We start from the raw sequence: 15,355 nt of genomic DNA, 5'->3' as shown, positions 1-15,355 counted from the left end.
TGCTCCGCAGCACTTCCTCTGCCCTAAAGCCTAAAACCGGACCCCTGCTCAACCCCCCTAGTCTCCAGTCCTTCCCCTACCCTAAACCCTAAAACACTACCCCTGCGCTTACCATACATACATTCACAACAAAATTTGTTGTAAAGGCATTCGTGGTAAAAGCATAGGCATAAGAAAAAAGTGTGAGGTAAAGGCTAGGCATTGTAATGGAGCATGCGTTGTATTGTGTGCATTGTAATGGCACGCATGGAAACCGCCATGTTGTAATGTCTGTTTCCCATGTATAGTTGCACTCATTTGGCTATGTTTATATGAGGGTATTTCTTCTTCACTTGACATCTGCACCCAAAGTTTTCACATAGCTGTCAGCTCCAATTGTAACTCGTCTTCATGTTAGTGATGTTCTCTAATAATATCAAGTTTTAAATGTCCTACTGCCAAAATATTGTATCCAGAACATCGACTAGCATAATATTATGAGGGTAAGTATATATGAGTAAGTATAGCTTTAATACTCTGAACCCTACATATAACTACTTTGAACATATGTACTTTCCAGGTAGGATAGATGTATATATATCTCATCAGTGAGCAGTATGCAATATTCTGGCTATGATGAAATGGAAGGAATAAATCGGAAAGGAACGTCACTGTACATATGCTGTGCTGACTGGATGCCACAAGCTTCCTCTCCCCAGAGTATGCTAGAAGTTCTGGCACCTGTGTAATATTGCCTGTAAGAATCCAGGTTTCTTATCAATAACAATAGATACCAACTGGTGCTCTACAAGTTTGGACATTCATTGGGGCTCTATTTGGATTACAGGCTGTTTGATTGCTTTTGCCTTTCGGGTGGACTGTCAGATCACAGAAAAACACAACATATATCTTTGCATGTCAACAGGTGCCAGTAGGAACATGACTGAGGATTCATTCAGGATCATACTTCGGCATATGTTTTACTGTACTTTGGGGAAACATCTGATGCGTCCTTTTTTCATGCACACAGGCTCATTTGACCCCATTTTCCCATCAGTCCAACCATTTCCTTGCAGGTATGCAGAAGCATGGAATACAGCTACAGAAGAAGCTCATGTGTCCAGAAGACTGCCATTGCATGTCACATTCTTGAAGCAGTCACAACGGATATTAACCTGGCATGGATGATAGGACATGGAGGCTGAACTGTTCATGCTCCCTGATATAAATTAGCTCCCGAGACCGGGAAGATTTAGCAGCAGTATGCCTGGTAGTGGGCTGTGGACTTGGGGTAAAAATGCATTGGTATAGCGAGACAATTTAAATAATAGACACATTGTCGGCTAACAATGGTTACTCATCCCATTCAATGATCTTGCTGACATTTCAGCAGGGGTCCTGAGAAAGCTTTAATCTTTTGGCCCTACTTGTCCAATTAGGATCTTGAGAAGATAGAATAGAAACATAGGGTAAAGGTTAGCTTGTAGCAGCCCAGATACCGAGTAGGTACGTTCCTGTCCAGCCAATTGGTTAGCGCCATCGCCCATCAATGGGATCATTGTGGTGCTCAGAACTCCACTGTCTCATCCCTTGGAGCCTTCGGTGGACTTTCATCTCATATGGCTCGACATAAAGGTGTCTTTCAAGGTGGTATTGACCCACCTAACATATAGCAAATGAGACCTCTGATTTGGATGGAGACATGTTTGTTTGTTCACTCTGAAAGGGTAGTACTTCAATCAAAACCTTGTGATGTTTCCAAAATCCCTTCCTCTTTCTTTGGGGCCCAGAAGGATTTTCTTCCTTTGTTTTTTTCATCCCATCATCTGCTGAAGCACAGGCATGGCACATGCAAGACTTTAACAGGACGCTTCTGATTTATTGAGGAAGGTCTCAGTTCCAGAGAAAGCCTGCAGCCTGCTTGTCATATTTGGAGTAGCTGCTCAAGGGCAGAAGGTGTGTATGGGTTCAATGAGATAGTGAGTATGTTCTAACATTGTTCTGTTGAGCTCTTTAGCTGGTGTTTCACTGCCACCTGGGAAGTATGCTCATCCTAAAGAAGGAGAAAGGCATTGGAGAACTACAGGACTGTAATTTCGGCCTCATCAAATACTCTTGTCAACCACCATAGGCTGCAAAGGATGAGCATGGAAGAATCTGAATGTTAGTGCTGGTTGTCTTTGACCATTTCTCACTTGATCCATTCCTGGTTTTTCCTTTAGTGGTTACAACATTACAAAGAGTCTGTTTTCACTACTCACAACTAATTCATAAATATGAAAACATATTTGAGCAAAAGTCGAAAGCAATGTGTAGTGTGGCACTTCGAACATTGAAACCGATGAGCAAAAGAGTAATAACAAGTAATTTTCGGCTGAGTCACAACTGGAGCTTACGACCAAATGTATATTGTTTTACATTTGCCGGAAATACACAAAAGAACTCCGGGCAAGTATATATTGATTTATTTATGAATGCAGCTTTTTTGTCACATTTGTGGAGAAACCCACCCTCCTAAATCCTAGTCAAGAGTTGGAAAGTGGGTGTTCCAAGGAGCGTCGGAGCCAAGGAGAGAGTACGGAGGCAGGGCCCGCACTCACAGCAGTACAACCGCCGCTGGACGACCGCTCACATTTTACCAGCGGTAAGCGGCAAGCGCCTTGATTGCGGGAAAGCAGGAAAAAACGCACCGCTAGAAACTCCGTCCCCCGCCTGGGTGCACTACGGAGCCCGCGGGGGGGGAGGAGACGCGAGCCGGTGAGCCGCCAAGAGTCAAGGCAAGAGTCACGGAAGAGGGACTCTAGGGAAGCGGCAGCCTTAATCTAGTGCAAGCCACACTTCAGCGCTAACTCCTAGACAGCGCTAGCACTCCATAGTACCCCTCTGACCAAAGCTGACCCGGACATTTAGCTGGGGCTGGAGTAGTAACCAGCAGAGCCAGCAGAGCCAGCAGGGAAACAGGGAAACAGGGAAATAGGAGTCCACAATTCTGTAAGGGTGGAATCCTAAAGGCAGTAAGGCAGCAGGGAAGAATAAAGTAACTAAAAACATAGGTTCAAAGAAGCCGGGAGCTACTGTGAAGCAGGAGGTCCATTAAAAAAACGACAGAAAGGGCAAGTGTGGCAAGAATAGCGGAAGGAGAGCAGGCGGAAGGCAACTAGGCAGAACAGAGGTACGTGATTAACGTGAAATAGAGAAATTTAATAATCAAGTGTAACACCTTCATTTACACAACAGCTCTTGTACCCAGCAATGGCCCCCAAAAGAGGGACGAACTTACGTACAGGGGACGAACAAGGGAGGAGTAAAATAACGGAGGGCTCAAAATCTCTGGAAGAGAGCCAAGAAAGTCAAGCATCATCCCCGGACAATAGTAAGGGCAAAAGAAAGAAAAGAAAAGTTAAAAAAGTAGCGAAGAATGCACAGAAGGCAAAAAGAGGTGGCAATCAAACGAATAACAAACAGAAAGAGAACACGGGAGTGACAAAGTCCATAAAGGAGTTCGTGGGGAAACACTATAAATCATTGAACCCAGCGATTACATCAGAAATAGATGAAGAAATAGTGGAAATTGTCGGGGAAATTGATGGAAACCCCGGCAAACCGGACGAAAGTCGAAGACAGCTAGAAAAGGGAGGAAACCACGAAGAGGCGAGCCCGGACAGCAAAGAGGAGGGGGAGAACCACATTACTATAAATCTAACTCTTCAAAGCTTAAATGACCAAATCTCGGCGCCTCGACTATCATCATCTCCCAAACTGTTCTCTCAGCTGTCACTAAGAAATGAAGACCCTAGGGGAAATGAAGAGCAGAACCAGAGCGCTATCTGGGGAGGCGCGCCAGATCAATTCCAGCAGCTCTACCAATTGCAAAAATCATCAATGCATCATGAGAGCAAAAGGTCTGGTAACCCAGTAAATCCTGCCAGAAACACAATACAGGATTCAGCGATCTCGGAAACGCCTACATCTTCGCTGATAGAGGTAATCTTGTTACTCCAGAAGGCATTACAAGGAATCCTGGAAGTGAGTCTCTCAAATAATGGTTTGATGAAAGCTCAAAAACAACACCTAAAGAAAATAGAAGAAGAACTAGGAGAAATAAAGAGCAAAATGCCATTTAAGGAAATGTCTATGAATTTAACCCCGTCAAGGGAGAAAAGTGACATGGTAATAATAGAAGAAGAAAGTAGTGTATCCCCGGGAAGTGACCCCCAACCCGCAAAACAATCAGCAAAGGAGGCAGACGAGTCTGCAGACAACGTATATATATCAAGAAGACCTATGTTGATAAAAAGGCGCGGGGGGTATGTCACACGTGGGACCACGACCAGGTCTGGAAAAAACAGGAAATTGAACCAAGTAGGGAAGAAAAAAGGGAAGGAAACAGTGTCGGGAGTGATACAGTCAGGCCTGAATGCATCAGCACCAACTTTTACAACAATTAGACCCACGCAAGTAGAGTCAAAAGACCCAAAGTCCCCTAGGACCCAGAGGGTACAAAGGAAATCGCTGAGATGCAAGGAGGCAATTGAGACCATCCCTTCCTTCCGTACGACGAAACAGAAAGTAAGGCATAGGGATGAACAAGTTATAGTTCAAAGGACAGTAAGACCCCAGGTACATGAAGATCCCAATGAGAGAAGGAACGGACGGCAAACGGGGAGACAAATCGACTCTCAACAGGCGCTGGTAACAAACATGTATCTATCGGAGAGGGATAAGAACAATTGGTTATTTCTGGACCCAATACCTCCCGGGAGGAAAGAGAAGCCGACAGGAAATCCAGGTTACCTAAATAGGGCACGGATTCTGTCCGCATTTCAAAAATGCGACAGCTTGAGAGGGATCGGTACTAAAGATCTACAGCAGGTTGGTTTTGTAGAAAACAGGTATGGAAAGGAGATAACAAAAATTACCCTCCACTCAGTCTTAGTAAAAAGGGCAATCCTGAAAGCCTCAATTGAGATAACTCAACAGGGAATAAGGATTATCCCAGAGAGGGAAATAAAAACCTCCAATGATAAAAACTTCCTAAATCACCATGCCGGGCTCCAGAAGAGGCAAGTAATCCTCAGTAGAGAGACGGAGAAGGATCTAAGCCGCCTGAATGTCGTAATAAATAACACAAGGAACGACTCCTCATGGGGCAATTGGTCGACCCATAGTAATCCAATGGAAGAAGGCAACCCAAGTAATCTTTTGGATATGGAGGAAGAAGGCGATTTGAGTGACGTCGAATAGGATGAAGGGGGATCGCAAGATCTAGGTCTCTTAACCTGGAATATAAATGGGATAGGCAATGAGCAAAAACGTGAGTATATAAAGGAAGTCATAAATAAAGTGGACATTGCCTGCCTGCAAGAGACCTGGTTATGCGACAACACCCCTACTTTTGACGGATACGCTCAGATACAGCAGTCAGCCATAAAGAGAAACCATGGACGGCCCTCGGGGGGGCTGCTGACATTGATATCAACAAAAGCGATGAGGGACTTTAAATTGTTGAATACAAAATGCAAATGGGCACAAGCTTGCAGAATTGAACTCATGAAGGTGGATCAGAAATATAAAATGTTGATTTTAATGAATGTATACATGCAGTGGGATAACGGGGAGGAATATGAAAGGGAAATGAAGTACTTCAAAGAGGACGTAGACAGTTTTTTAGAAAAATATCCCGCAGAGTCAATAATGATAATGGGGGATTTTAACCATAAACTAAATCCAAAAAAAGCAGACCATTGGAATAGGGAACAGTTAGAGGTGTATGGAATAAACCCGGCTAAGTTCCCAGATGGGGAAATTTCGAAACAAGATCTCGACCTTGTTCACACCCTGGGAGGGAGAGGCTTTCATTGCGTAAATGGGAGAACGGAGACAGACTCCCCAGCAGGAAAGACATTCATCCCAGGGCAACAGAAATGCCCAATAGATTATATATTCCTGCAGGCCTGGAATTTCACCCAGATCAGGGAGTTTAGGTTAGAACAAAAAGCTGTGAGTGATCATAAACTCCTGTATATATTAATGATAGGGGGAAGTGAACTACAGAGAGAAAGGGTAATCACCCAGGAGGTTGAATATCCCAAACGGGTGACGACACGCCTAACTGAAAAATATATGGAAAAATTGAAGGCCCTGCAAATTAAATTAGCACCGGAAAACTGTGAGAATAAGAAATTGGAATGGTTCATAGGGAAACTAGAAGAGGTGGTCCAATGCCTAAAGTTAAAGTTAAAAGGGAACCATCGCATAATGGCTAAACAAATAAATCAATGTAAAGGGTTTTCAGTGGAGTGCCAAAATAAGAAAAAGGAGATACGCGCAACACAAAGAAGACAAAAAAAGAACTTTACATCTGAGAGACAGGCCCAGCTAGCCAAACTGAAAAAAGAATTTAAGATAATGGTAACTAACGCAAAAAGGGTTTATAAAGAAAAGTGTTGGCTAGAACTACTAGAAGCCATAGAGGATAAAAACTTAAGGCAATTTTGGAGATTAGTAAAGTCGGTAGCGGGAACACCAGATGGAGACTTGAACTGTGTGGTGAGTGAGGCTGCTTGGGAAGGGTACATAGGGGAACTGTATGGGGCAAGGGCTTCTAGAGAGGAGGTGGAGCATAAAGTATGGCAAGAAATCTCAGATGACCTACTACTACAATTTAATGAAGACTACGTTGAGCGCACAATAAGGGAACTTAAGCTAACTCGAGCAGCAGGTCCGGACAATCTTCCTGCTATAATCTTGAAATCCGAGGTAAAATGGTGGGCAAGATTTCTTGCCAAGATGTTCCAGGTAGTCCTAAAAGAAGGGGTAATGCCACCAACCTGGAAGGGGGCAATAATTAGGCCAATTCATAAGAAAGGGAGCAAGGAAGAGCCACAAAATTATCGGCTAATCAATCTGCTAGATATAGGCGAGAAGGTGTTCTCTAAAATTTTGTTGAAACAATTGAATGGATGGGTAGATGAGTTTCAAATAATACCCACAGAACAGGGGGGATTTAGAGCAGGCCATTCTACAATAGACCACGGATTTGCACTATGGGCGATGGCGAAGAAGTCGACGGAACAGAACGGCAAATTATGCTGCTGTTTTGTCGACTTCAGAGCTGCCTTTGATTCAGTGGATCGGGCCTGCCTATGGGAGTTATTAGAGAGGCTGAAGATTCCCACTGATCTACTCACAATAATAAAAGAACTCCACAGGGAAAACTGGGGGCAAGTAATTAAGGATAAGGTCGGATCCTTAACACCAAAAATACCCATAGAGAATGGATTGAGACAAGGCTGTGTGCTGGCCCCACAGCTCTTCTCAATCTTCCTGTCAGATCTCCCGGCACATTTAGAGGTGGAGGGCAGCGCCAGCCCCAAAATGGATGGCAATAAAATACCCTGCCTATTGTACGCAGACGATCTGGTGATAGTAGACCAGACCGAGAGGGGCCTACAAAGGAAGCTTAACGCCTTCAAAACATATTGTGACAGAAAATTCCTAACAATCAATTTAGATAAAACTAAAACCCTGTGCTTCGGGAAAAAGATAAGTAAATTTTCCTGGTATATAGGCGACCTCAAACTGGAGGCGGTTAATGAATATCGATATCTGGGTTTGTGGTTCGATAGAGATTTAAATTGGAACTCCCATCTGGATACCCAAAAAGCGAAGGCACTTTCCTCCATATGTGGGTTAAAAAGGTTTAATGGGGTGTATGGAGAGATGTCACACCGACCTATGCTGAGAGCCTTCGAAGCAATGATACCCTCTCAAATTTTATATGGCGCAGAGATCCTCTATTTGAGCGGTAAAGGGTCCTGGGACGTGATAGAGGGAAATTGCTTAAAAAGACTCCTATCCCTTCCTCGATCTTCGATGACACAAGCCATCAGGCTAGAAATAGCCTCAAAATCCTGGAAAATACAATCCCAGATGGCCGTGATTAGATTTTGGAAGAGATTGGAAGACCCCGAGAGCCAAAAAGTCGCATATTGGTGCCGCAATGAAATACTGAGAAGTGAGTTAAAATGGGCAAAAATCTGCAGGGACAAATTGAAAGGAATCTGCAACTCACTAGAGATTGATTGGGACCAGGAAACGTTGCAGGTAATAAGTACCAAAGGGGAGCTGAAACAAAGGGGGAGGGAAGTTTCTAAAGCAATTGATTTAAGCTATTTAACAAACAAAAAATCAGTGGCACATATGCTAAAGGCTTGGCCCAACGGAAACTGGTTCCCCTACCTTGATAGACTACCTAACCGTGGGCTTAGGCAAGAGATCCTGAGGTGTCGAATTGGGATTAACCCGTGGATAATAAACAAAGAGCTCAAAGTCACATTCATAGATCAAGAAGGTCGCTGCAAGTGTAACCTGAGAACTAAGTGTGACTGGCTGCACATTCTGTTGGACTGCCTGTTTCTCCTGGAACAGAGAAAACTATGGCTGCGCCCAGTTTTCCTAAAATACGGAATTAAAACAAGGACGCAGGCAGCCAGCCTCCTAACAGAAGTACCCTCCATTGACATTGCAATCGCCCTAGGGAAATTTCTAAAGGTGACCCAGAGGTACTGAGAACCTAGGGAAAATGTAGTTCTGTATGAAGTTTTATTGACCGAATCTGTTAGGATGGTGAGAAAAGTGATTAGGATTTAAAAAAATTTATAACATGTTTTAATGCATCTGTAACTTTTAGAGGTGACTAGGATTTTATAACTGGACTATGTATTTTTGGAATTGAAATGTAGAATTGTTTTAAAGAATAATTTTTTAAGAAATAAGTATAGGTTTTACTGTATACACTCCTCTTAGTGTGTTATGCTCACTGCTTGTTTGTTTAAAGACTACGGTCATAATAAACATAAATTTTGACTTGACTTGGGTGTTCCAAGGCTTGGTTTGCTCACAAGTTTGGGAATGCCCAATCGTGCATTTGTACACAACCTCTGCTTCACTTTGTACCATTTCCACCCCCGAACTGGTTAAAGATTTACTTTAGCCAATGACTATAGTAACCCCCATTCAAGATAGGAGGGGGGACATATCACCCCAGATCTATTTGGGTGTAAGTGGAGGGCTTTCATCACAATTGAAATTGTTTTATCTACAACTGAAAAAATTGCATTTACACAGGAGGCTTCATTTTCATTGTGCACAGTTCTCTGGTATAAATAACTCTACAGAGGGGAACAGAAGCCTTTAAAGAAAGCCACGTGACATTCCCAGAAGTATGCATGTATATCTGTGCCTAATGCAGCTTACCATGGATAACTATGCGAATGTTTGTAAACTTGAAAAAAATCGAAAGATGCTCTCAGGCAGAGGTGTAAATGTTCACCAATACATTTCTATATGTTATTGTGAATAGCTCCCCATTATATTCACTACCAGTTTATGTGTGTGTCTCATGCTTACTCTTGACACATTTGGTAATCTAAATCTGCTTGTTTCAGATGCACTTGAAAGATGGAGAAGTATATCTTAATGGCACATTAGCATATGTGCCTCAACAAGCGTGGATCTTTCATGGAAGTGTTAAAGAAAATGTCCTATTTGGAAAAGAATTTGATGAGAAAAGGTAAACACTGATTATGAGCTTTTACTCTTTGGTATAGTCCTATAAGAGGATTGGGGCACTGACTGCTGAGGTCTGAAAGTGAATCTTACAAGATGCTCTTCTGTGCTTTTTTACTGTGATTCTTTGTTACTCATACCTTTGAAGCATGTGACCCTCTGCTCTCCTTTTACCATTGTCCAGCTCTGGTGGGGGTTGTGCAGGAGAGTGAGGTGTGGGTTCTTGAAGGGGTGGAGCTGCCAACAGCTATGAATCTCGGGTACCAAGGTTATACCATCATGCCAGGGAGCCTTTGGACTGGTGAAAATGAGAATGTGCTTGTATTTGACGCAATCCCATGCAGAGACACTCTACATTTCAAAGTAAGGAAGACCATAAGTTTATTATGCCGTTTAGCTAAATCGTTCATGTAGTGCTCTTAGTTCTTATTTGTTTTATTTTATTTATAGTAATACAACTACTGAACAGTGCCACATTAATAGCGCTGTAAAACCCACAAGCAGATTCTCAAAATGAGATCTTATATTTACCATATTCACAACACCTTGTGGCTGCATGGAGCTACCCCATATCAAAATGCACATTTGTGAGGTGACATTTGAGGCAACATTTAGGCCCTGTCAATATAGTTTGGAGGTGTTGTACCTCCTTCACTCATTTTTGCACTTAATTACAATTACATTTGACACATGCCTCCATTGCTCTGTGTACTCTGCAGAGATGCCAAGAATTAGATGTTCGAGTCGGCTGAACACCTTAATTGACTCAATGACAGGCACTGTGAGAAACTCATACTTCCTTCAGCCTCAACCATAAACCTCTCAATTATGACTGTTTGAAATAATCACTCACAATCTGAGCTTCCAGAGACATTTACAACCGACCCAAGCCACAGCACACACAGATTACTTTGGCCTATGAAACAAAGCTACAGGAAAACAACATACTGCTCTCTCTCTTGGGTCATGGTTGGAGTCCATCAAGGATCAACCCTGTCCCCTACTCTCTTTAACCTTTACCTGGAACCGCTTGCCGATGTTCTACACACAGCTAACATCGCCTACCATATGTATGCTGCCGATACTCAGATTTACATCAAAACCTCATCTCTCAAGGAGATTCTCTCCCTGAATGAGGCCTTGAAATTGACTGTCCATTGGCTCGCCTCAACTCAACTCAAACTCCTTTAAAAGCCTGCCTCAATGCGGCCACCAGACTACTTCCGGCACAAGGAAATTTGATCACATTTCTCCACACCTGAAAGCTCTGAACTGGCTTCCTCTCAAGGCCAGAATATAGCTTAAACTGGCATGCATCACACACAAGGTTCTATACGCCACCTCCCCTGCATATTTTGCACAGAAACTTGTGAATTCCGGAGGAATCAGAAACTCTCGGTCCGCCAGAGACCTCTTGCTCCAACCTGCACGTTTACGGAAAAAAAACGTACAATCGGGCTTTCTCTGGGGCCGCACCAAGAACATGGAACTCTCTCCCACCCGCCATTAGAAGAATCCCTTCTGTGGCACGCTTCAAAAATGATGCCAAAACCTTCCTTATGGGTAAATTCCTTTTTTAAAATCTGCCTCTACCCACCACAGAGCCCCTGATTACCTACCAACTACTGCCTCCCTTTGGTTAACCTAGTCGACCCACCAAGAAACCTGGGACATTTCTCTTGAGAAATTGTAAATGTAAACTGCACATATGTGTCCGTACTCCTTATGTATCCGGCACCCCCGCCCCTTCCCATTCGTTATATACTCTGTATCTCGAAACCTTTGTACAACTTTATGATTCCTGTAAAGCGCTCTGATACCCTAACGGGTCAAGTTTGCGCTCTATAAAACACAAAAATAAAAATAAATAAATACTGGAAAGAGCAAATATTCTTAGGGGAGTAAATGAAATGAAATGTGAGAAATGTAAGCATGAGCTTTCTTGCTGACATGGATTAACTCATTTTGTTTAAATATTAGTGTGGACATCTTGCACCAGTTTCCCCAAATACCACAAACACTTACTTGATGAAGAGAGGATAAGACTGCAATTCTGTAGAATAGGATGAAGGGTCACTGCAAGACACAGTCCACGTAGATTACAAAAGTGTCTACTGGCCCAGGTGCTGAGTACTCCATGCAAGCGCTTCTTAGCCTCAACACAACAAACGTGTTCGCATAGCCAATAAGTCTCGCCTTTTAGACCTCATTAGTGTTTAGCTATGCAGCATTTTTTGCCTGGTACAAATACAATACAATGTAAATTATGTTATAAAAAAATATATAAATGCGACCATCTAAGTTCTTTTACGTCACCTTTATGAAGGACAATCCATCTGATTCCAAGTTCCCTTGTTGGCACTAATATCAGTAATCAAATGCACATGACTAGTCCTGGGCATGTACACAAACAAATATTCTTCACACGAAATTTTATTTTCCCAAAATAGCAAAATAGTTTCATGGTTGAGAAAAGAAAATAATGAGCATGACATGATGTTTGAAACCAAAAGAGTTTCTTTTGGGAAAACCTCCACAATCTTAAAAAATACGACGTTAAAACCATAAAGCAACAGTAAATTAAACAGTACTACCATAACGTATGCATTTAGAACCCAAACCAAATACCAATGGTATGATTTTGAACAAACTTGGAATTTTAAAATGCAAACGTTAAGAGTAGAGGGGCAGAGCAACACAAAACCACATTTCCTCAAACGTCGATGTATTGGACAATGTGGCATCCTTCATTATGTATGCTGAAGTGTTGCTAAGACACATATCGCTACTGTCCGCATTCTTTGCAGACAGACACAGCCCAGAGCATATTTCACGAAACGACCCATTTCACTTCACCAAGGAGGCCACCTGGGCATGCTGGTAAAGGGTTTAACATGCCAACCTTTTGTCCTGGAAAGACGGAAACAAACTGTGCTTGGTATGCTTACGTTTGACAGAGACATGTCGAACACTGAAATCAGCCAGAGGGAAGCACCAGCAAGGTTTGATATGCAAAGAGGTCGCACTGTGAGGTATAAAAACATAAACTCCCAGCAGAGGTTTGTGGGCTAGTTTCAAATTCTGGCATGCTTAGGCGCACCAATCGGGCCATTTTATTTGGTACCCCTCAAAGAAATTGGATGTGAAAGCTTGTAGAATTATAAGTGTTAAAAGATACTGTAATCTGCTGTCAAATAAAAATCTATTTTAACTTGTCAATGGATAAAAGGTAGCTGCTGAAAAGTAGGGAGTGCAAGATATTACTACAATGCATGAGCTGTAATATTTGCTATCGCCATAGAAAGACAGAGTGAGAAAATACCAAATTCACCCCGTCAAAACAGGACCATGTCAAATCATATCCTGATTAGTTTCAACCCTAGAAACGTAGGGAATACTAAACATTGTAGTCTGAATGGACCATTATATTTGGTATCCCCCAAAGGAGCTGGGTGTGAATGATCGTGGAAAGGAAAAAGATGCTGCTATCTGCTACCAACAAAAGACAAATTCAACCGGTCAAAAGTTAAAAGGTAACCATTGACAATAAGGTGGTACATGATATTACAGAAATGACTGAGCCGTAATATATGTTATCCCCATAGAAAGAGACAGTGGAAAATACAGGTAAAGGTGTAACTTGGCAGAAAAATACTATGCTCTTCTAGTGAACATTAAATATGCCAAATTTTATCATGGTAATTGGGAACCCTTGAAATATATGGAATGTAGAATATTATAGAATGCATGGACCATTATATTTGTAATTCCTGAAAGGATTCAGATATGAAACCTCGTGAAATTATATCAAAAGTGCATAAAGATACTGTAATGACAGCAAAATTCCACTAATGGGTGGCTTGAGCCGCAATTTAGCGCTGGTAGCATGGGCAGCACTAAAAATCAGCATGAACGCCCCCAAGTGTTGTGCAAGAATGCACGTTCATTCAAGTTGATGTGCGGCCACTTGGGTAGAAAATGTACTGGAGCAGCAGCAAATGTACTCAAAAGGCAGCTCTCTCTGACAACATCTGCAGTTGTTATTAAATGACACAAAAAGGCTCCTTGATGACTGGGGTAATCCCGCCAGGGGTTGGCAAATCTTGCTCACTCTCGCAAATGCGTGTTGTGGAGCCTTGCATTCTTCCTGTGAGGTGCGAATGGCACCTTATTTCATCCACATACTGATTAGCAGAATTTGGCAGGTAGTCCGCATTAAAATCATAACTCAGAGAAACCCAAATTCTACCAATTCCGTGAGCTGAAATATAATTCCGCCCAGGCCTAAAAAATACTGTTTTCACCAGCCAGCTTAAACTGTGGCAAATTGTGTGCTTGTAAGTGTTAACCCTTAAAATGAAGGGGGTATCAACAATTGTTCATCATATTTGCCAATATATTTGGTATCCCCCACAAGAACAGAATATGAGAGTACATGGAAAAATATAAATTATGCATACACACACTGTAGTCTGTTGTAAAATAAAAGGGAAATTTGAGTGGTGATTGTAGATGCAGGCACACAGAGGAACACAGTGGAACACAGTGGAGGTGGAGGCATAGTGGGGAACGTGGTCGGTAGACCTCACGCTGGAACAAATAAGTAGTGGGGCACCAGGGCTGAGGCCACCAAGGAGAGAGTAGACCCATGTCAGCACTTGCTGCTGGAACCCAGGCTTGGTGACATAGACTTCAACCCTACGCTCATGCAAACCTCTGAGTCAGAATAGCCGAGTTCTTGACCCTTGGTTGGTGAAAAGGCTGATAAAAAGGAAGATGACAGCACAAAAATTGCATTCAGGAAAATAAATTGCCACGTGGCCTGTCTAACCCAATGTACACCAATCCAAAACATGCTGGGGTCCTGAAAGATTTAGCACCGATCCCCGCCTTTTTTATTAAAACCAAAAAAAAGCCAACAACAGTGGCCCCTTGTCACTCAAAACCCGATGGCAAGCATCATTCTGTGATCTCAGGAAAACTCACTAGTCTAGACGCCATTACTCTGCAGAATGTTCCGAGCCCAGGATCCTCACAACCCCAATTAAGGGCACAACTCTGCCGGGACCAGACGAATATCAAAGGAAATGACAGGGCTCTGGGATTGAGATTGCAGTCTATTACTGATTATACTCTGCCCGATTTGAACTGGGGTTTCATGCAGTTGGGACAGGAAATTCCGTAGTTTCGCTAACTCCAGTGATGCCCCATGAAAATAAACCTATTACAATTGAGCTAAACTTGTTTAGCATCACTCCCTGCTCAGGCACACCTTCCATATTCAGCCACTCTTCAGAGCCAGCAGCATTAAATCAACCCTCTTATAATCTCCTGGGCAAGTACGGACAGATCGCCGAATCGCTTCAATGCCTGGCAAGATTTTGAAGTTCAGTTTTATCTTTATTAGAAAAATCTACAGAAATCTCTGGTCATGTATTAGAGACTTTGTCTGCAATTCTCCAGTGCAAGGCAAACTAAGGAAGGCAACTAAGAATTAAAACTCTTCCAGAACACAGTGGGAATAAGCAATGTAAAAAGCACATCCCTGGCAAATAGGGACAACAGCCCAATAGGAAAGAGTAATGCTTGGCAAGAGGGAAAAATGGAGCCTCCAATAAGTGAGGCTGTTTTCACTCATATTGGGATGCAGGCTGGTCCCCCAAGGTTGTCTTCCAAGTATTATGCAAAGAGGAAAGTCAGGAAAATAGTTAACGGGGTCTTCTATTTAACGAACTTATTTAGAGAAAGGGACAGAGGAAAAATTAAGTCAAGGTGCCCCCCTCTATGCCTTTCTATCCTATATTTT

The 15,355-nt window shown here is 42.6% G+C and overlaps 1 protein-coding gene across 1 annotated transcript in view; it reads left to right on the top strand.

The window, feature by feature from the left end:
- LOC144798009 (ATP-binding cassette sub-family C member 12-like) overlaps positions 1 to 15,355 on the top strand; it is a 2,245,771-nt gene that overhangs the window by 838,827 nt on the left and 1,391,589 nt on the right. Inside the window, exon 12 of the mRNA XM_078668799.1 lies at positions 9,429 to 9,553. Within this exon, the coding sequence (XP_078524925.1) occupies positions 9,429 to 9,553 (125 nt within the window). The remainder of the gene's footprint in view (positions 1 to 9,428; positions 9,554 to 15,355) is intronic.

The sequence above is a fragment of the Lissotriton helveticus genome, chromosome 12 (assembly GCF_964261635.1).
Source record: "Lissotriton helveticus chromosome 12, aLisHel1.1, whole genome shotgun sequence".
In the NCBI taxonomy this organism is placed as follows: Eukaryota; Metazoa; Chordata; class Amphibia; order Caudata; family Salamandridae; genus Lissotriton; species Lissotriton helveticus.
This window is presented reverse-complemented; position numbering and strand designations above follow the sequence as displayed.